At 54.1% G+C, this 20,744-nt stretch overlaps 7 protein-coding genes across 7 annotated transcripts; 2 read left to right on the top strand and 5 right to left on the bottom strand.

The window, feature by feature from the left end:
• Positions 1-231: 231 nt before the first annotated feature.
• Positions 232-1,998, top strand: UHO2_01495 (uncharacterized protein; the record flags this gene model as incomplete). Its single annotated transcript, XM_041553962.1, has 1 exon — positions 232-1,998. One exon carries the CDS (start codon positions 232-234, stop codon positions 1,996-1,998), a length of 1,767 nt encoding a protein of 588 aa, XP_041409896.1.
• Positions 1,999-2,198: 200 nt separating this feature from the next.
• Positions 2,199-7,724, bottom strand: UHO2_01494 (uncharacterized protein; the record flags this gene model as incomplete). The annotated part of the gene is made up of 1 exon (XM_041553961.1): positions 2,199-7,724. The coding sequence occupies one exon, from the start codon at positions 7,722-7,724 to the stop codon at positions 2,199-2,201; it is 5,526 nt and encodes a 1,841-aa protein (XP_041409895.1).
• Positions 7,725-10,377: 2,653 nt separating this feature from the next.
• On the top strand, positions 10,378-11,244 carry UHO2_01493 (uncharacterized protein; the record flags this gene model as incomplete). The annotated part of the gene is made up of 1 exon (XM_041553960.1): positions 10,378-11,244. The coding sequence occupies one exon, from the start codon at positions 10,378-10,380 to the stop codon at positions 11,242-11,244; it is 867 nt and encodes a 288-aa protein (XP_041409894.1).
• A 214-nt stretch (positions 11,245-11,458) lies between these two features.
• On the bottom strand, positions 11,459-14,098 carry UHO2_01492 (uncharacterized protein; the record flags this gene model as incomplete). The annotated part of the gene is made up of 1 exon (XM_041553959.1): positions 11,459-14,098. One exon carries the CDS (start codon positions 14,096-14,098, stop codon positions 11,459-11,461), a length of 2,640 nt encoding a protein of 879 aa, XP_041409893.1.
• A 1,508-nt stretch (positions 14,099-15,606) lies between these two features.
• UHO2_01491 (uncharacterized protein) lies at positions 15,607-17,105 on the bottom strand (the record flags this gene model as incomplete). The annotated part of the gene is made up of 4 exons (XM_041553958.1): positions 15,607-16,260; positions 16,332-16,397; positions 16,472-16,600; positions 16,686-17,105. The coding sequence occupies 4 exons, from the start codon at positions 17,103-17,105 to the stop codon at positions 15,607-15,609; spliced, it is 1,269 nt and encodes a 422-aa protein (XP_041409892.1).
• Positions 17,106-17,504: 399 nt separating this feature from the next.
• UHO2_01490 (uncharacterized protein) lies at positions 17,505-18,341 on the bottom strand (the record flags this gene model as incomplete). Its single annotated transcript, XM_041553957.1, has 1 exon — positions 17,505-18,341. One exon carries the CDS (start codon positions 18,339-18,341, stop codon positions 17,505-17,507), a length of 837 nt encoding a protein of 278 aa, XP_041409891.1.
• A 485-nt stretch (positions 18,342-18,826) lies between these two features.
• UHO2_01489 (uncharacterized protein) lies at positions 18,827-20,683 on the bottom strand (the record flags this gene model as incomplete). Its single annotated transcript, XM_041553956.1, has 1 exon — positions 18,827-20,683. The coding sequence occupies one exon, from the start codon at positions 20,681-20,683 to the stop codon at positions 18,827-18,829; it is 1,857 nt and encodes a 618-aa protein (XP_041409890.1).
• Between the last annotated feature and the right edge of the window lie 61 nt (positions 20,684-20,744).

Below are 20,744 nucleotides of genomic sequence, written 5' to 3'. Positions count from 1 at the left end.
AAAGGGGGGTCGGAAGGAGAAGCAGGAATAGGGAGAACAACACTCGGTCAACGCGCGGACCAGCACCTGCAAAGGTGTGGAGGAAGAAAGCGCAGTCAGCTAACCTTTTTCGGATATCGGAAGTGTCAACCAACGCTCTCCATTTTTCCGAAGCTGTCAATCTTTTAAGCCTCCACTCTTGCTCGTTCATCCTACCTCTTCTCTCCGTCACACAAGGGAGCATCTACCAAGATGTCCAGCTCTCGACTCTCAACGGCGAGAGCATGTAGAAGCTGTCCACCGGTCACTCGGACAACACGCTTGTATTTCACCTCTTCCGTGCCCAACGCATCCACCTCATCCGCCGCATCAACCAAACCAGCCAGACTCCGTTTCGCCCCCTCCCCCACCGGCTTCCTCCACCTAGGCGGCCTCCGAACAGCCCTCTTCAACCACCTCTACGCCCGTGCTCTCGGTGGTAAATGGATCCTCCGAATCGAAGATACCGACCAAACCCGTCTCGTCCCTGACTCCGTCTCTGCTCTCCAACACACCCTCGAATGGGCTAAACTAGACTACGATGAAGGACCATCCGCCAGCGGCTCCCACGGGCCATACGTCCAATCTGAACGACTCGATCTATACCGCTCCCACGCAGAGAAGCTCATCGCTGATGGTAAAGCGTATCGCGACTTTCGACCTGAGGCTGTTGCCCCTGCTGACGACTCTGCCCGTACAAAACAAGTTCTGTTACGAGACAACTACATTCCTCCCACAGAGAGTGAGGCTAAACATCTTATATCGCTTAACAGACCTCACGTTGTTCGCCTTCGCGCACCAACCACCGCGCTCGATCATGAAGATTTGGTATACGGCTCGATTCACTTTCCCTCCGATCCAATCCTGCAGGGTACAGGAGATCCAATCCTGCTCAAATCCAACGGGTGGCCCACCTACCACTTAGCCAATGTAGTAGACGATCATGAGATGGGTATAACTCATGTTTTGCGTGGTGAAGAGTGGTTGCCTTCTCTGCCGAAACATATTTGGTTGTACAGGGCGCTTGGGTTGGAGCCGCCGAAATTCGCTCATCTGCCGCTCCTGGTAAACGCAGATGGGACTAAGCTGAGTAAGCGGACGGGTGATGTGAAGGTGGAGAATTATAGAGAAAGGGGATTTGAACCGGAAGCATTGGTTAATTTTTTGGGTTTGATGGGGTATAATAATCTCGCCTATCACCAATCTGATGCGAAGGGAAAGGAGGGGGGAAGGGGGAAGGAGGATGAGGCAGGATATGATGTGTTAACAATGGAAGAGATGGTGAGAGGATTTGATGTCAAGCATGTCAATAGGAGTAGGGCTACGGTTGACTTGAGTAAGCTGTATTATCTGAATGCTAGACATTTGGCGTTGAAGCTCGAGGACAAGAGTCCAAATGGTGGCAGGGATGAGTTGGTCGCTAAGATTCAGCCGAAACTTGTCGAAGCGTTCCCTGAAGTTAGCGATCGACTACGAAGCGACCCCGGGTTGATGGAAAACGTAGTACTGTTGACGAAAGGTACCTCACCAACGCTATACGACGTCCCTGAATCAGCCATACCGCTCTTCCGTCGACCAAGCTTCGAGCAGTCAGAAGTCATAGCTTTGTTTGCAAAGAACTCCCTGATTCATGCACATTTTGGCGCTGCAGTGAGAGAAGCTCATAATCTGTACAGTCAGCTAGGGGAGAGCAAGGAAAAATGGACACGAGAAGCAATTCACGAAGTCATCGCAAAGCTGCCCAAGGTGCTCAGCGATGCAAAATCGCCAACAGATGAAGTTGGAGGATCGAAAGCGCCAAAGTCAAAAGTCAAAAAGGCAGCTGTGTTGGCGCCATTAAGGTTTGCAATTAGTGGGAAGGAAAGAGGGGCTCCCTTGGCGGATCTGTTCTTGTTTCTAGGTAAAGAGGAGTCGTTGATTCGTTTGCAAGGTGCTGTTGATGCCCACGATGCAGGGCTGCTTAGTGCGAAGACACCGTGATACGAACACGCAATAGAATTCCTCAAGACATTGCACGATCTGAACACTGAATGGTCTTTGATAGTGATCGCTGTGGATTGCCCAGAATGAAGGTATAAGTCTCGCATTTTGTGTGCTGGTCGGGGTATACGTGGGTATAAATGAATGTAGTAGCACACACGTGGTGAGGGCCACTAGAGATGAAGTGATCAGATTGACGTTCATGCGCGTGAAGCGCTGTAAGGCTCGGATCGCGCAGGAGCATCGATTGGAGACTCTCCCATTGATATCCGGCCGTCGAAATTGTCAGCTTCAGATCCCGTGTCCCAGCTCGACTCTTCGCCTGGCAACGGTCCATCAAAGAAGAGCGGCGATCGCGATGGTCCATCCAAATTCGAGACGAAGAACGAGCTAGGCGATGAAGAGATGCTTTGAATTTTCGAGTCTGTTGGCGCGAGCTGCGGAGCCTCTGAAGGGAATAGACGAGGGTCTGCTCTGGTAGCTAGCATGGCTTGGCTGACGTATGGGTGTGATCCGATGTTCGACAGGTACGGAACGGATGCGGAGACTGGCAGCGAGGCGTTGTCGCCTTTGCCTGGGCTGGTCTCCATAAGCATCGAGGGAGCGGCGAAGTGTTTTTGGAAGTCAGCTGTCTGCTCCTCTGACGCTCGAAATTGCGAAGTCTGCTCCACTGTCCAGTCGAAGCGCTGACGTGTGCTTGGTGACGTCGGACTCCTTAGCCCCTCATTAATGCTGTACAGCTGGTCCGGACCAAGTGGCGACTGTGGAGGCGAGTTTGTCGGGACCGACTGCATCGAGACTGACCTTCTGTTGGGAAGAGGTCGCGGCCCGTTCGGTTTCGGCGATGCAAGTCCTTCTGCGAACTTAGTTGGAGTAGCAGAGACAGCATGCTGATCGACTGGAGCGATACGGAGACCAATGGCTTTGGCGTGACTCTGACTTCTTCTTTCCGAGGACGAGTTTGCGATGGTGCTCGCATCGTTCATCAGCACAGATCGACGGGTTGGCGTGGCATCCATATCCTCAACTACTGCTGGTTCATTCTGTTGGCTGGATTGAGTAGGCTGCGTTGTAGGAGGCGCTTTCCACTTCTGCTCGACGTATTTCATCCGCCAAAACTCTTTGCGATCGCCAAGTGAGGGCAGCAGTCCGAAAGGTTTGGAATACTCCCACAATGCATTGGCGCGGGCGTTGCCCCAGTCCCTTGCAGCATGCAGTTGCTCTTCTGTCCAGTCGTCCAGATCGACCGACTTTACTTTCGATATGTGCACGCCCAGGGATCGATGTACACCGGAGCACCCGATGCAGATAAAGATGCAGCAAGGCTCATTGGCAAGCATCCACGAAGCCCATCGAGGGTCATTATCCTGACAGTCGGCACAACGACGGTTCTCAGGCTGACGCGAGATAGCTGCGATCTCAGCAGAGCGAGACATCTTTGTGCTCGTGGCAGTGCTAGCGACGCTCCCATTCACATTGTTGCGGCCTCTGGATGAGAGCGTTGACGACACTCCCTGAGCATTTGCCTGCCCAATGGAATCCAAAGAGTTGCTGTGGTCCTTCCCTTTGAACATGCCAATCTCGTCTACCGCACCGGTGGTTGAGTTTTGTGAGAATCCAGAGTTGCTGGTACCAGTGTCGTCGTGGGAGCCATAGCTTCTGTGAATTGCGGACTCGATCTGTCGATCGAACTCAGTATCATGCTCGCCATTCGCAGAAAGTGAGGAACGAAATCCTTCATCACTGACGCCTGTGCCGTCACGAGTATGCAATGCGGCCGCATCAGCTGCTGAGAGCCCAAGTCCGTCTGCACCGAGATAGCCAGAGATGGGTGTCTTATTCGAGATACCACGCTCATGACGTGACCTTCGCTTTGACGAACGAGCAGAAGCCTCTGCATGACTTTCGGAGAGTGTTGCAAGGTGCTTGCCGAGTTTTGGTTGACCCTTGCGATCGGCGGTTTGCGACTTGGCTGAACCAGACAGGTCGGTCATGCTCTGGCTGAAAGCCTTGCCCGTCCCGTCAAGGAGTCTCCGGACGGCAAAGTCGTTGCCTTCTCCTGCACCGAACTCATCTTCTGCCTCTTCAAAGATGCCTGCTCGCTGTGCTGGATCGGAACTGCCGAAAGGTGAGGCGCGAACGACTCGGTCGAGCTTGCGAACGCTTGATGTGCCATTGAGCAAGCTCTCGATGGCTTTGGAGATGGCGCGCATCCAGTCGCGCATAGACTCCTCGTCAGACGCTTGGAAGAAGCGACGACTGTCTCGCGTCACGATCTCGAACGCAAAGCGACGATCGACTCCGCGAGCTTCACGAACAGTGGCAAAGCGTAGATCGATAAGCGGATTGGTGGGTTCGAGTGCCTTGGCGTTCTTCCAATCGGCGTATTCGCTGATCTGGCCTGAGCCGGACAGGACCACCCAACACTCACGCCAGTGAGCCGACCGATTGACGACACGTGGGGCACCAGAACCAGCTGGACCAGTGACAGATTTCGACATGACCCAGAGAACTCCCTCTTTCTTGCGATCGCCGCCTGGCGCAATGCTGGGCGAAGCTGCTGCTGCAGATGTGACACCTCGGTCAGCAAGCCGAACGGAAGAGGGCGAGGATGGTGCAAAGATGCCAAGTCCTTGGTCTCCTCCCTTCACATCAGAGATCTCGTGACCTCCGGCTGCGGAAGAGCCCGCATCGCTTGCAGGTCTTACTGCGTTTGGAGAGGAACGCCAGCCTATAACAACAACATCACTTCCGTTGCCATTTCGTGCTTTCGCCGCCTCATGTAGCAACTCAGATCCTCTTCGTGCAGTAGCTGGCATGTTGTCAAACTTCCAGCTGGAGGGTGCCTGGGACTTGGCTGGGGACGACGGACTCGCATCGACTTGTTGACCACGGTCAGCCTTGAGCTTGAGCGACAGGCGGCGTCGAGGATCAAGGCTAGGTCCCTGATTCTTGCCGTTGACGGCGAGCGGATCTGTCTGCTTCGGAGGCTCAATTGCGTCCGGGTTTGGACTCTTGCTCGAATTGAGGGGAGAGCTGTTGATACCGGCTGCAAAGGCGCCAAGGAATGACTTGAACTTGCGAGCTTTAGAGGCGATTGCACCGTTGGCAGCCGATGGCTGAGGAGCTTCTTGCTCCAGTTCGAACTTGTGCGCACCCACGATGTCCACGTCAGTGTCTCCTGCCCTGCCTAAGGCCTGTTCCAACGAGCGAATCTTGTCTCCGAGACGACGTGAGCGTGCCTCGACCTCCTCAAGCTGCAAGGCGTGATCGTCAAGAGCCTCGCGAAGACCGCTGTCAAGCGTTAGTAGCGACGACTGTTGCTCCAAGACCGTCCAATTGCGTCCGAAGAGAGTGGTTGGCAGGTCCGCTAGCCATTGTGAGAGCTGCAGGACGCACTGGGCTAGGTGTGCCTCGGCTCTACCTCCGTGTAGGCGTTGCAACATGGCGTAGAGGTCAAAACGTGCCTGCTCGAAACGCATTTCTCGCAACTTTTGCTTCTCGTCAGCGCGATCTTGCTTCTGAACCCTCTCCAGCGCGAAGGCAGAAGTGGGCTCCTCTGAGCCTAGTGGAACTGGCGATGCATCAACATTCGAGCGATTGGCGAGCCACTTTTGCGTCTGAGAGTAGTATGTTTTGGACTCGTTGTCGAAGAGCTTGAAGCCTTCTTGTGCGACTCGGCAAAGCTCGACAACCTGACTGAGCGGACGTTCCAGGCATGTCTCGATGACATTGGCTTGCTCTCTGCGGTGTTGGACAATCCTCGATCTAGCCTGGCGCAAAAACTGGTCTTGCAGGCGTCCAATCGTCTCTGGCGCCAAGGCAACGAGACCTTCGAAGGCAGCATCCATTGCCTCTTCGGCTTCAACGAGCTTGAGGATGCGCAATCGGGCTTCTTGCGCCGACTTGAAGACTGCCTTTGACACTTTCTTCATCGAAGCAGTTCTGCGCTCGAGATTGGTGATGGCAGCGCGGAAGATGGGCGAGTCGTTGACGACATCCTCGAGAGCAAGCTCTGTCCGATCAATCAGAAGCGGCATGCAGTCGCTCTCCTGACGGGGATGTGACTTTGTCGACTTTGAGGCTGCATCATCTGTCGTAGCGAGAATCCGGGAAGAGGACTGTTGGGGCGGCACCTCGTCGTGAGGCGACAGATCGCGGTCAAGGTTGAGTGCGGCGATGAGCGCCATTGAGTCAGCTCGAGATATCCCGGGTTGCGATGCGGATGCTGCTCCATTTGAGGTTGGCATTATGTTTTGTGCTGCAGTAGAAACCGGCACTTCGATGTGGAATGAGAAAGCCGCCAGAATCTGAGCTGTTCTACCATCGGGTTGGAGCTCCACGAATGCGCAGCAGCAACGAGAGCCCCTTTCTGAGAAGGAGCGAGTCAGCGACTTCCAGGTCCAGTCAAAATCGCAGTCCCGTGCCCCTCGAGCCACTGATGACGGGGTGGCGCAGCTCGGAGGCACTACTTCAACACGAGTGATGCCCTCGAGAGTAGCAAGCTCTGGGGTTGATATGGTTGCATGTGGCGACTCGATGGCGGTGATGAGCCTTTCTGGCGATGCAGCTGACAAGAAGAGAACTTGACCGAGACCGTGCTCAGGTGTATTGCGTGGGAAGGATGGTGAGGTTGGGGTTGTAGATGATGCGCACAATCTCAGTCGGAAACGAAGCTGGATCAAGCTATCCTCCGACGTAATATACTGAGATGCGTTGTTGAATGTTATGAACGTCGCCTCTCGAGACCATGCGTGTCTCGCATGCTCGGCAGGTGGTCGCACCTTGAGCAGCAAGCGTGCAGGGTCGAAGGAAGAAGCTGCAAGGCCTCCTTTCAGCCCGTTGGTTGGGCCAGTCGAGTCGGTGTGCTTGGCGCTATGCAGGACGAATTCGACTGGAGCAGACTGAGATAGAGTCTGATCGGGGGCGGTAGTGTGGCTCTCAATCGAGAGAGGAATAGTATGGGCGGTTAAGCGCTGGTCGCGTTGCGGCGTGAGAACGAAGTAACGCTTAGCGCTGGATCGGACCACAACTGCGTCATCCGAAGCCAGGTTTGTTGACCCGGTGTTGCTGGTGTTATAGCTGGATGTTGAAGGAAAGGTACCTTGTTGAAGCGGCGATGGCTGCAGAGATGCACGACCAATGTGACTGCTCTGTGTGCTGTGCGTGGCCTGAGGTGATGCTGAGCTGAGGCCGTCGGCGACGCGGGCCAAGGTGTGGGCACCATTGGATCTCTCGATGGCACTGGTCCTACGGCTGGCAAGACGGCCAAACTCGCTGAGTGCATCTCTGGCCTTCTGACCGAAGTCATGGCTGAGCGGACGTGTGCGACCAGACTTGAAAGACGAACTGGTGAAGGAAGACGGAGGCGGCTGAGGAGAATGGAGCTTTGATGAGGAGGCCTGACCGTAGCCGTTGGGCGAGGGAGGATGCAATGATTTTGCAAGTTGCGCACCTTGCTGTGCCAAGGACTGATCTTGCTCCTTTGAAGGTGCGACACGGAATGTGGAGATGGTTGTGCTGGCTTCGAGGTGGATAGAGAGAACCGAAAGTCGGTGAGGATCGGCAAGGTAGATAGCGTGGCCCGGAAGCTGGAAAGCGGATGCTGCAGAACGATGAGGGTGCGTTGTTGTGTTGTGACGGTGGGTTGACAAGTCGACGGAGGCCGAAGCACGAGTGCCATTGCTGGTCCTGCCTACGGCCGTAAGATGACCGTTACTGCTCATGATTTGCAAGTCAGTCGAGACCTGAGCATTCTCGGTCCGCGCCCGCCAAGTTGATGGAAGAGAAGAAACACGAACGGTGGATGCGCCGCAAGAGAGATGAGATGAAATCAGGCCGACGAAGCCAACAGAGGGTTTGGCGGAAGTCGGAGCAAGGTGAATTGCGGGGCAGGGATGTGGTTTTAGCGATATTTGCAAGCGTGTGCCCAGCCGGTGTGCTTTGGTCAAGAACAATGCGATTGTGACGATCAAGTAACTTGAAGCATTGTTTGGTGTAGCTGAGGAGCTAGATGACATGCGAGCGCCTCCTTTTTTTTCGTGAAAGCAAAGTGCAGGTACCGAAAGGCACATCCGCGGCTGGCTTTGCTTTGCCAGGTGAATGCGTTCTTTCTTTCTAGAGTCTTGCTTTTCGACGCCACTGGAAATGCTGTCAAGCGTTGATCAATAGGCGCATGCTTTGCTTCATCTTGGAGCACGGACAGAGGCGGACAGGCTCTTTGGGTGTGAAACAGGGGTCCAGTCTATAAAAGAACAAAAAAGAGGAGAGTGGGGCAAAAAGAGTGTTTGGCACGCGACTGAAAGCGTCAAGAAAGAGCAACACTAAAACATCGGGCATTCGACCTATCGGCTCTTCCGATCTTCTGACCATCTTACAGAAGGATTACAATGTTCGCTCACCTTGTTCCGACAATGACTGTCGATGAAGAAGGTGCTTCCGATAGGCCCACGATTCTTCGCAGCTTCCGTCAGCTCGGATCCGAAGGGATGGAATGTTGACACCGTCCATCGGCAAATCCGGCGGGGTTGACGAGGATCCCCCAAGTCGGAGGGCAGTACAGGATCTTGCCGCCAGCAAACGGAAGGAAACCCAAGAGGAACTCACTATAGAGTGAGGAGAATACATGGATTCTATGTAGAAACGCGCGAAGCCCTCGATATAATACAGGGCGGCGAATGACTGATTGCAGCATAGACCTGACTGCTTGCAGTGATTGCATCAACAGAGAAGGAACAGACTCTGTTCGCATGATTGAGACAAGCTGCTGTACCTGAGACAAGCTGCTGTACCTGAAACAAGCATGGTCCGGTTGCAATGCTGGCACCACACGTCAAGTTAGATAGGTTGGCCAGATCGGATCTAGCTACGCCAATTTCTTAGCAAGAGCAAGGGGGAAAGCGGCCAAGTCCCAAGCGCTGTCAAAGCTTGCGTTTCCGTCTCGTTTACGGCAATGAATCCTGCTTGTTCTTCTTCTTCCCATCCTCACGAGAATACATTGTTCAAACGTTAGCATTTCCCCGACCTCTTTTCTCGAACGCAATTCTTGGCTCCTTTCTCTTGGCTCCGAGCTTGTCTCCCATCATCGCTACAAGCCCACCATTTGGCGCCTCGAGATGAAAAAACAGACAATCAACGCTTCTCAATGTTCCCCCCCCCCCCCAAAAAAAGGGCTTGGCCTTTTCTATCGCCGCTTCGGTGCGCATCCCTGACAGGGGAAAGGGCGCGCCTAAACCAGTTGAGTCTGCCGCGTTTTTACCCTTTCCTCGGTAGGTGGCCGAATGAAGACAGCACAGCCCCTTTTTTTTTTTTTTTTTTTTTTTTTTTTTTTTTTTTCTCTCTTTTTTCTTTTTCTTTTTTTTTCTGGACTCAGGGTCTGTTCGCTTAGAACGGACAACTTGTCTTGCTCTTTTGCAGTTCCGCCGTGCCTGACTAATTCAAGTAGAGCTGTGGGAGCGACCGACTTTCAACGTCCGCCCCCAAAATGCTCACTCAACTCTCATTCAAGCCATTGAATGGTGGCAAAAAGAGTGGGCGGAAAGCTCGACTTCATCTGTGGTTGCTTCAAACTCGTCGGCCCCCTCGCTGCAATGAGTTGAAACAAAAGAGCCTTTTTCTGTGAAATGGCTGTGGGTTCATGCACACAGTAACCCCAGTTGAAAGTAGAGACACCACTTGGTTGGGGCCATAATCAGGCTCCCTTCGGATAGGTGTGTAGCAACTACAATGCTTGCTTATTACGAGAGAATGGAGGCTACAAAAACATGAGTATATATATCTTAACACCGTCACTGGCAACGTCTAGTTGCCTCAGGTGAGTCGAGTATCTCTCCTACATAACTCCAACTGTCTGACCAGCGGCAACCATTTCATAACCATTGCCATGTCAACCCACAGCTCAGCGTCAGCCCTCGAGAGTAAGCGGCGTATGTTCCCACAAACTTCCACTGTATGTTCGCTCAAAGGGAACATGGCAGCCCACCTTGCCTTCGAGCGCTGAAATTCATGCTCTCCCTCCCGTTTCCCTCAGAGTCCGCTCGCTCGCTTGTGTCGAGGCCGATTCTGCCAAGAGTCTGGATACGATTCTACGTCTTTTGGTGCGACACTGGGCTTGTAGGGCCTGTTAGCTTGACTTCATCTCCGAACCTTGTTCAGCCTTTCGCCCTCAACCTTGGCCCGCTCCCTCGGTCCCACCTCGTCCCTGCTTATGAGAGTCTTCGTCCTTTTCACCTCATCCACCCTTCACCATCCATCCTCTTCACCATATATCCTCTTCACCATCCCTCCTCTTCTCTCCTCTCCTCGATATCAACTCAGTTCAACTCATTCCATTCCATCTTATCGCCTTTCCCACTCTAACCCTCAAGGAACCCGATCAAAATGCGTAGTACCATCTCTTCCACCTCCGTCATAGCCGCTGTTGCAGCCCTCGCTGGTCTCGCCGGCTCTGCTCAGGCCCAGCTCGACCCTTCCCTCATCACCGGACTTTCCTCCGGCTGTGCCTCTGGTCTCGTCGGCATCGTCGCCAGCTCCAACATCTCCAGCTGTCTTTCCCTCGCCAGTGCCGTTGGAGCTCTTACCAGCAGTGGAAATTCCTCCGTCGTCCCCGGCCTCAACTCCTACCTCAGCGACAACATCTGTAGTTCCAACAAGCCCGCCTGTACCAAGGACCAGCTCTCCTCCGCCAACGACACTCTTCTCCAGAGCTGTGGTTCCGACCTCCGCGCTAATGGTGGTGCCAACATTCCTGCTTTGGTTTACTACTTCATCAACTCTTATGACAAGCTTCGTACTGCCGGCTGTCTCCAGAACTCCCAGGGAGAATACTGTTTGACAAACGAGATGTACATGCTCCAGAACGTCACCCAGATGCCCATCACCTTCAGCAGCGTTCAGCAATTGCTTAACAACGAACAGACTCAACAGCAGAGCTTGATGGCGCTCTCTGCCAACAAGACCGCTTTCTGCACAGACTGCACTCACGGTCTTTACGCTACACTCTTCCCTAGCAACTCTAACCAGCAGTTGGCAGGTGCTGTCGCTCAAACTTGCAACCAGACTTTCCTCGATGGTAACGTTCCTTCTACCCTCAAGAGCACTGCTAATGGTAACTCGACCACGGCTTCTAGTTCTTCGTCCGGTAGCGGAAGCGGTTCGGGTAACTCCGCTGCTGGTCTCAACACTGGTGCTGTTGTTGCTTTCTCCTCGGCTCTCGCTGCCGTTGCTGCCGGTTTTGCCCTTCTCTAACTCAACTCGACTTGTGGTTCAATTCGTCTTCATTGACTTCTTGGCTGCGTCAGGGTCTTCGTATGTGTGCAATTGTCAAAATTATGCCACCTAGCTTACATGACTCTTTTGATCAGATTCGTGATTGCGTGAACTCGTGATAATGCATGAGAAAGTAGAAACAAAGGAGAGCGATTGTGGGATTGAAAGTGTAACGTCCGAACACAAAGTGAGATCAGGGCTCTTCATCAGTCCGTGTCAGCGCGGCCAGCCCACCTCTTGCGATACCTCCAGACCAGACCCGCTTCAAGCTCCTCACAGGATGCTCTGCCGCATCAACAAGGTTGTACAGTTGCCCGGCAAGATTTGAAGAAGTACTGTTGCTGTGATGGCCCGATCCCGGATACTGCCCTTGCTGCTGTGCATCGGAAGTGTTGCGACGCTGGAAACCAGGCCGGTTGCTACCATCGCGAGCGTCAATGCGTGATCCAATGGGACTGTTGGGTGCTGTCTTACGACCCCATCTCGAGCTGATTTGTGGTGAGTTGGGCATGTTGTTAGCTGCAGTGTGGGTCTTTGGAGCCGGCAGGTATCTCCCGGAGGAACGCACGACACGCTCGAGTCCTTCACGCATTGGATCGGCGTATCGGCGTGTGACAATGTGCGAGCGATGGACGGCGATGGCGTGGGTGGTGATGGCGATGGCTCGGATAAGTCCAGGGTCGACTAGCTGAATCGGGTTCTGAGCAAGCTGCGAGACAGGCTGAGTGTCGAAGACATCAGCATCCTCCTGCAGTGCTGGAACGTCTGTAGGGTCCAGCGGGAACGGATCCGGTGATGTAGTTGTGAGACCATGGATGAGATGCAGAGGAGTCGAGTTGGGACCGCCTGCAGCAGCCGGTGCTTCCGATGTCACCAGACCATACTCGGTCTGGATAGGAGGTGGCACAGCTGCGCCCAAGCCCGCAGCGTGTGCTAGTGCAGGAGCCCAACTCGACTCAAAGTCGGCCATGTCCAAGCTTGGACCAAGCAGCGCATCAGACAGCCGGCTCTTCTCGATCGGTGGACCGCTGATGCCGTAGCCCATCACGTAGCGGATCATGCGGCGGTCTGACTCGCCACCTTCCTGACTGTCGTGCGCCTGAGCGAACAATTTGGAGTAAGCCGAATTTGCTTGAACCCCGATAGCCTGTGGCGACTCGCTCGATGTGTTTTTGACGAATGTTGACACGACCGGCTTCTTGTACTTCTCAAGTCGCGGATTGTAGCCTTGCGCACCGCGTTGGGTCGAGCCATATCCCCCGAGTCCATGGTCATCCATCGAGTCACGAGCCAGACGCAGCTTGGCTGCGAGCTTAGCTGCATCTGCAGCTGTGAGGCTCTGAGTGCTGGCGGTTCTGCGACGGTCGGCAACAGGGTCCTTTGCAGAACGCTGTTGCGATCCATAGCCGAGGGTGCCGGCAGCTGACTGTGTTGCTGAAGATAGAGGCGATGGTGCTCCGACACTGGAGTGCAAGCCCTTGTCTGTAACTGTCTTGCTGAGCATGTGCGATCGGCTATCAAGAGACCCGACCTGCTGCTGGTCGAGACCCACGGGTGCGCTGGTGCTTGATGTCATCGCGCTAACGCTGCGACCGGTTCGACTTGGACCGGCCATGGGAGCGAGCAGATCACCACGATCTTCGTGGCGAGCGCCAAGACGACCTGCAAGAGCGTTGTGCGTGTCGAGCATCGGTGGCGCTGCCGACTGTGTCTCCCTTGAGAAAAGCGGGAAGCGGCCCGATAGTGCTGAAGATCTAGATCGGATCGAGGAAGGTGAGGATGCCATCGGCATGGAGGATCGCAGCGTCCGGTTGGAAGCGCTTGATGACACGCGATGGTGCCGTGTCTGGCCGGCAGGGTCAAGAGATGCGGATCCGTTCCGAGATGGAGGATTCTCTTGCTCAGGAAAAGCCACAAGCTTGAGCGAAGACAGACTCTGTTCGAGCGATGGGGCTTCCGATGTCGCTCGCGAGGACCATTCCTGATCGTCCGTAGTCGACCGGCCTGCTACAGCCGATCGATCTTCATTCGTCTCGTGCCCGACCAGTGTTCTCGATGTGTCCTCTCTTGTCAATTGTGCCGGAGGAGCGGCGTGTTGACTTGAGCTGGTCCCGGTTGTCGCTGATGCCGTGATTGGCGGGTCAGCCCTAGTCTCGGCCGCGGCTGTTCTGCGTTCTGGTGTGGTGTTGCGACTGTTCTCAGGCTCGAGCATCTTTGCACTAGCTCTTGGGGTATCAGGTGGTTGTGGGAACGTCTCCTTCTTTGGTGCTGTAAGGGAGGTGCTTGTCGATATTTGCTCGAGTTTGGCAGGACGCTTCTTGATACCTAACACAAGACCCTCATCCTCAGGGCTGCTAGAAGGAGATGCTTCGGCGCTGTGATCGCTGGGTGTGTTATCGGCACTAGCGCTCGTCCATCCGTCCTCAGCTTCGGGACGCTGATTCTTGGCCTTCCTATTCCCTCCTTTGCGTCGCCTAGCAGTGGTGTCATCGGCAGTCATGCCGAGGTGGGTATAAGACTTGGACCGCTTGCCGCTGAGATGTGTGCTGCTGTCTCGCGAGCGATGGAGACGATCTGTTGACTTGTTGCGACGCGTGGCTTTGTCGTGGTGATCAGCATCCTTGTCGTCATTGGCTGCTGCGTGGCTGCCTTCATGAGGTGATCTGTCGCGGCTACCGTGGCCTTGAGCTGCGTTCGAGGACATCATAAGGCTTGGATCGAAGCGACCACGTGCGCCACCCAGCCTGGAGGACGAACCTCGTCGAGCGAGCTGTGTGGAGGAGCCCGACGAGGTGAGACCGTGCGAGGAACGACGTCGTGAAGTGGTCGTCATGTCGAGTTGATGACGTTGCCACTAGCTAATATGATGCTGGTTGCTGCAGATCATAACAGCGCTGGTCGCGAGATCCTAACGCACCGGATGAAAGAGACGAGAGATGAAGGCGCAGTTGACGATACTCGGAATGAATCGGTCTACTTGCAAACTTGGCGCCCTAACGAACACCTTGGATGTATGGGCCTTCGCTGTGCGTCTGCTTCACCTCTGTTGGAGATGAAGCCGACAAGATGAAGTGGGTGAGAGAAGTAGCGTTGAGTAGATTCGTCGTTGATGGTGGAGTAGACGCGAAGGTCAAGTTTCCGGTTACGAAGCAGTAGTAAGATCCGTTCAGCGCAGAGCGCTGGCTGAGTCTGTGAGCCAACCCTTCTGCAAGCGGCTTTTTGGCCTGATAGTTAGGTGGACGAGCGCATAATCACTGAGGAGAGCCAGTCAAATTTGTTCGAAATGTGGATTTTTGTGATTTCCATAAATTTCATCTCGACTGCCATTTCGAGCCGAAGGGCGTGACACAGCAGATCCGGCAAAACGCGAGAGTCGGCTGACGAGACCCTTTACGAGCTTTTCGACCCTGCACAGGCCAGGGCATGTAGCGAGAACTCATCCAGTCCGTGCCACCGACCTTGCTGATGCGATCTCTTTCTCACCATCGCACCTTACGAACATCCCGAATGAAACACTTTGGCATCCAAGTCAGGGCTGGCATTGCTTGCGGAGAGCGTCACTGTCGTTCGTCATTTCCTCCTAGCCTTCTGGTTTGGATTGAGAGTCTGAACTTGGGACGTTTTGAACTCCTTGTGCCTGAGGACATAATTGCTGCTCCAGATGTGCTGGTCCGTCGTGTTGATGTCGACACGCAGAGACGACCACCCATGTGCGATTGAGTTTCTTTCGCTGTGTCGATTGCAGGCTGAATGAAACCGGCTTTCCGGCTGTGCTTAATCTCTAAAAGAGCCGTGTCGAGCTCGCTGATTGCCCTGTAATACTTCTCATCTCCAAGGTCGAGGAGCTCGCAGCTACATGCAGAGTTCAACTCGCAGCAAGCGAAGTATATTCGAAAAAGCCAATCATGAAGGGCGCAGTGTCCCGTCACAAGCAGTACGCGGAGGACACGCAAGCTCTGTTGTGATGGCAACGTTGGGTAGAGACGAAAAAGGTGATAACAACTACTGCGCTCCGTTCTGTCACGGAGCGGACATAGCTCGTGGCTGAGTCTCAAATGTGAAAGTGTTACGGTTCCGTACTCGGACGGAAGCCGCTAGCGTGGTATGTATTGAAGACAAACCTCATAGGCTCACGTGAAGCTCTAGTTCGCTCTGATCTTGATGGACTAAGATCGAACTCTAAGTATGCATCACTGGCTAGGACCTCGGTTGTGCAATGTATGATACAGAAGGCCCTCAGAAACAGGTGAAAACCCGAGAGAATTCGTTTGGGGCTCGATGACCCTTGCCGCTAGTGAAAGCATCATCGTTCAGCTCAGTACAATAGCCCTGAGGGGGCTATCAACCGTACTCAGGATAGTCAACAGACTGGTCTCGAAAGTGCTCATCAACGCAGCGAGCGATGATCCACTCGAGATTGGGATCTGCGAGGCAGAGTCGACAAACGTCATCCTGGATGCATTCGACTGCTCTGTGGTTCGGCCATCCCCATAGTCCAGGGTCCTCGTGTTCTTCTTCTTGTTGGCTTTCTTCCGCTGAGACATTGGTCACCGGTGTGTCCTCTCGTTCGGCGAGCATGCTTCTGACGACATCGGAGCTGAACAAAGCGTCGTAGCTCGAGTCAGGTCTGCTGCTGAAACTGTCGTTGCTGCCAAAGTTGGGACGGATGCTGTGAGCGCAATTAGGGTAGCCTGCCGTTGAAGGCTGTTCGCTTGATAGCCGACGATCGTTGTCAGGTGGTGTATGAGTGGAGCAGGCTTGTTCGGTCTTCTGACTGTCAATGCGAGTCTTTGCCATCTGGAGCAGAGTGTCTGCGAGGCTCTGGCTTTGGTATAGCGCTGCCTCCAGAGCAGCGAGCCTGCTGCTTTCGTCGTTAGCTTTAGCTTCGGTGGGCTCATTTGGAGCTGTTGGCTTCTTATCGATTTTCTTCTCGTTGACGGCCTCGACATTCTCATCGACTGTACCTGTTTGGCAAGTCTGCATCGAAACGTCCGGCTATTAAAGGCGGTATGACAATGTCAATTGAAGTGCTTGAGCGGCAGCTCGTGAGCTGAGGAAGCACTTACCTCAATCAGCTTCAAAAAGTGCTGCTTATCTTTCTCTTTCTTGAACACGAGCTGGATACTATAAGACTGTGTACCATTTAAACATCTTCGAGGGTCAGAAAGGGACCCGCAAAGCTCATCGAAAGATCCGGTTCACTCACCTTTGTGGGATCGTATTCATCCAGATACCAAACACCAACTCGCAGATTATGCTGATAGACCTTGACAGCATCGAGTCGTCTGTTGGTGCGAAAGTATGCCTTGTTGATGCGGACCAGGTCGACGTCCGCCTGCATGATTCAATCAGGACCTCAAGCGTCAACGTCAGATCAGACCAAGCGTAAAATTCGCCTCTGATGTTAATTGAACACTTACCAGCACCATGGGCGCCCATGGCTGCGACGAATTTGACCTCTCGAAAGTCTCAGTTGGGTCACTAGGTTGCAGTGGCTGAGAATACGCAGTGAATCCGTTTTGAGGCCGAGTAAGGCGAGCATGCTCGGACTCCGCTGATCCGGACTCAATGATGATGCTTAACTGGCGATCCATGGCAGCCTGCAACATCTGTATATGCCCAGAGCTCTGTCCGCCTGCATCCATCGTTGTGGGCCATTGCTTCGTGCTTGGCTGCGTCGAGATGACCTTACACCACCAGTGATGACCAGCGACAAATTGCCATTTCTCAGTGTCATCGTTGAGTCCACCTCCGGCAACCTCTGTCTTTGCGTCTATAAAGCGCCGTGCTGCCTTTACCAGAGGCGCCGACCATGTCCGAGTCTCTGTTGCTGTGAGCATGTTGTTGCTTCGTACGGTAGATACGTTGTTCGTAGGATGGGGATGAAGGTAGGACTGCAAGACGAGGATGAAGAATCGTTGGCTAAGCGCAGCACGGACAGTTGTATGGTGAGTGAAGTCGACCAGTGACATTGCACCTTCTGCCCCCTTCATTAGACAAGTTGAGAATCGGCAATTGCTGAAACCTCGGTCCTTTCGGCAGACCCGGTCAACGTGACCTCCCCATCGGACAATCCGATGTGCACGCTGTGGCAGATGTCAGAATCAGTCATGACGTCGGCTCTTCCGATCCCATCGTTCATAACAATCTGTTATGCATCGAAGTCTGACTCGTTCACGAAAATTGCTTGTGTGTTCCGTGTGGGTATGTGGTATAGATTGCAAAGGTTTCAAGCGAAGTCAGGCCAATTCGCTCCATGGATCGTCGTCTTGGAAGTCTTGATCCACAGGCTCCGCTTCTACGGCTGTTGTCGACGTGCTTCTCCGTACAGGTTCCTTAATATCTTGACCTGCACCAGCTTTTGTTGTCGGATGTGAGGCATCTGGCGCTCCCGGGATCGGATCTTCCGATGGATCGATGTCGACGTGATTGGTCTGTGCTGGAGCAGGCGGTCGAACAGCCTCGTATGCTTCTGATTCTACGCTCTCATGAGGTTCGGCAGCGTGAGAGCTTCCTGTGCGTCTACCTGTCGTGTCATCCGCTAGCTTGACTGCATGTTCGAGCACAGCATCCCAAGCATCAACTTGTGTTTGAAGATGAGCCACTTTGGCATGAAGCAAGTCGGTTCTTGTGCCCGTCGCTTTCGCTCGCCCAGTTGCGTCCCTACCTTGAGAGTCGCTGGCCTTGCCTGAAGATGCTGAAGATGGCCCAACTCGGTTTCGTTCCGACGGAAGCAACAGGCCCACTTGTTCGGCGGAAACTTGCTCGGTGTTGAGTCGTTGGGCGTTCTGGAAGCTGGCCAGAAGCTCGTGCGACAGAGCCACGTACTCTTTCCGTTTCTGTGCTGAGGAGCTGGTTGTGTTTGAGGATGTGAATGTGTCTGCCTCGAACGAGGTGAGGAGGTCTTTGCTGTTTCCAGAGCTGGTGGCTTGCGTTGTAGAGGGCGCAGTTGCGCTTGCAAGTCTCAGTAGGGAAGCATTCGGAGACAGACTGTCGAGGTCGGACAAGATATGATCCAGAGTGAGCGTGTCCAGCTCTGAAGGCTGCATCGACGCTGGGGATACCTGTGCTGCCATCGTGACGGTGAGCTTGTGGGCAGGAGGGGTGATAAGGGTTAGCAGAGGTGCTCTGATCATGAGCGAGATTTCCAAAGAAGGAGGAGAAGTCTCGGGATTCGGAATTACAATCTTCCACGTCGTGACGCACAGGAAGCGACCCTGTTCAACATCCTAGGATCTTCTGTACGATAGACAACACACGTGAAGGAGATACATAGCACAAGCGAATGGCAGAAAAGGGATCAGAGTGACTGGGAATGCTGTAGATATTGCGATAGGGTACAGATGCGGGTGTCTGCGAGAGGCAAAAACGAGATGTATGCTAAGTAGAAAGAAGAAAAGTGAAAGCAGACAGAAGCGTTGATGAAGACTCCGGCACGGTGAGAGAAGCTCTAATGCATGGGTATCATGTGTGAAATGCAGATGGGCGAGACAGCAGATCCCGAGAGTACGATGAAGAAATGCAAAGAGATCGAGCATTGAGGCGCGAGATCAGGCGATCATCAAATTTTGAGCTCGCGGAAGCCACACACTTCGGCGGGCGAAGGGCGGTTGGCTGCTCCTTTTCCGTCCTTATGCTGAGCTTCATCCGATGCAGCTCCTGCACGAGCTCGTCCGATCTTCTCAAGCTGTCTCTCACGCTTGCGTGCCTGAGCAGCATCACGCTTCTCACGCGCCGTTGGAACACGACGCTTGATTGCGACAGTCGACTTGTTGGGCAAGCCGTCCTTGCGTGGTCGTCCGCGTCCGCGTTTGATGATCTCGTAAACGGCTTCATCGTTCTGACCCAGATCGGCATTTGCTGGCGACGGCGCTGCTTCTGCTTCATTATTCGCAGCTTCGCCCTGTGCATCGGATCCAGGTTCGACATCAGGTGAGCGGCTCTGAGAGCGTCGCTTTGGGCTGCGGATCGTGCTCATGGTCATTGGGTCGGACGAGGCGGCACGTTTGCTGCTCAACCTTTCGACGCCCGGCGTGCTGCCACGTGAGAGGCTCGATGCGCTTGGAGATGCACACGCTGTTGTATCACCTCCATCGTCCGTGGTGGCAGTAGTCGAGGGAGAATCGCCTTCTCCGCTGCTGTGCGTGGCTGACGTGTCGACCGATGACGGCGAGGTAGCGCGCCAATGTCGCATGTGGTCCGGTAGTGATGGTGGCGGAACGGCGAGTCGATCGGCCGCTGATGTTTGGTCACCAGACGAAGACAAAGCTTGCAGTTCAGCGCCGACCTCTAATTCGTCGATGATCGTGTCCTTCTCTACCAGCAGCTCAACGACATGTGCCCAGTCATTGTGATGCTCGCGAAGCAGCCGTCGCACCTCCTCCAAATCGTGTTCGCCACTGACGCTCTGAAGGATCATTTTCTCCTCTGTAGTCGGCTCGGCATTCTTGGCCGTTTCCTTCGCTGAGTTGTCACTATCTGTATTTGCTGCTTCGGCCGCTGCTGTCATAGTCTGCTCCTTGATGCGTGGAAGTCCAGAGTGGGGCCCATCGAGATTTCTGATCGAGCTGTAATGCTCCCAGTTGTGGTAGGCTATGTAGAGCGGGCCGTAAGCTTCTGCCACCTCGACTTGCGTGGCGGCGCTGCTTTCTTGCGAAGCGGTTGGAGTCGAGGATACCGCTGAGCTGTCTGGTGCACTTTCTGATGCTGCTTGATCACTTGAGGTGGAGCCCGAGCCTGACGTGGCCGGTGATGCTGACGTCGATGGATCGTCGCTACTGGAGAGCTTGGTCGATTTCTTGTCACGCTTACTCTCTTCCCTCTTTTGCCTCCGCCGTTGGCGTTCTGTGAGTGGTGCAGAGCCAGTGCCTGCTTCGATGCTGTTCTGGACGCGAAGACGCTCCCTCTCCTTTTCTTCACGGGCACGTATCGCTTCTGGCGAGTCGTCGACGTCTTCGACCACGTAGACAAGGCCAGGTTGTACGATCTTGATTTGCTTCTGCTTCATCTGTGCAAATGCATGAAGCTCTAGATGACCTCCATAGGTGCCATTTTCGCGCATAAGACGAACGTATTGGACGAAAGGCTTGTCGTCAACAAACCCGGCGAATTTCTCTGGTCGTGCAGCAAGATGATCGCACGTCTCTTGGCGCAACTGTGCATGTCGACCCGAATGTCCGTAGAGTTGATCTGAAAGAGCGCGAAAGAGGCAGTTGCCATCACCCGTGGTATTGGCTGCATAGAGACCCATACGTTTGAGCTGCGCATTGAGATCACGCTCAGCCTGCTCTGGATCATCGAGAGCATAGCTATGTTTGTTCCTGCTGCTTCGAGTGATGCGCTCATTCTTGATAGTGGAGGCCGCCCTTGCACTGCGGCGGCTAGGGCCCGCTGCGGCGTTGCGTTGAGGCTTCCCCATGTCGAGTCGTACTGTGTCTCTCGATCGATTTCTAAGTTGGCCCTCAGGCAGAGCTGGTCAC

Source organism: Ustilago hordei (genome assembly GCF_900519145.1).
Source record: "Ustilago hordei strain Uho2 genome assembly, contig: UHO2_contig_02, whole genome shotgun sequence".
NCBI lineage: Eukaryota > Fungi > Basidiomycota > Ustilaginomycetes > Ustilaginales > Ustilaginaceae > Ustilago > Ustilago hordei.
The sequence above is the reverse complement of the archived record's forward strand: the minus strand, read 5'-3'. Positions and strand labels throughout refer to the sequence as shown.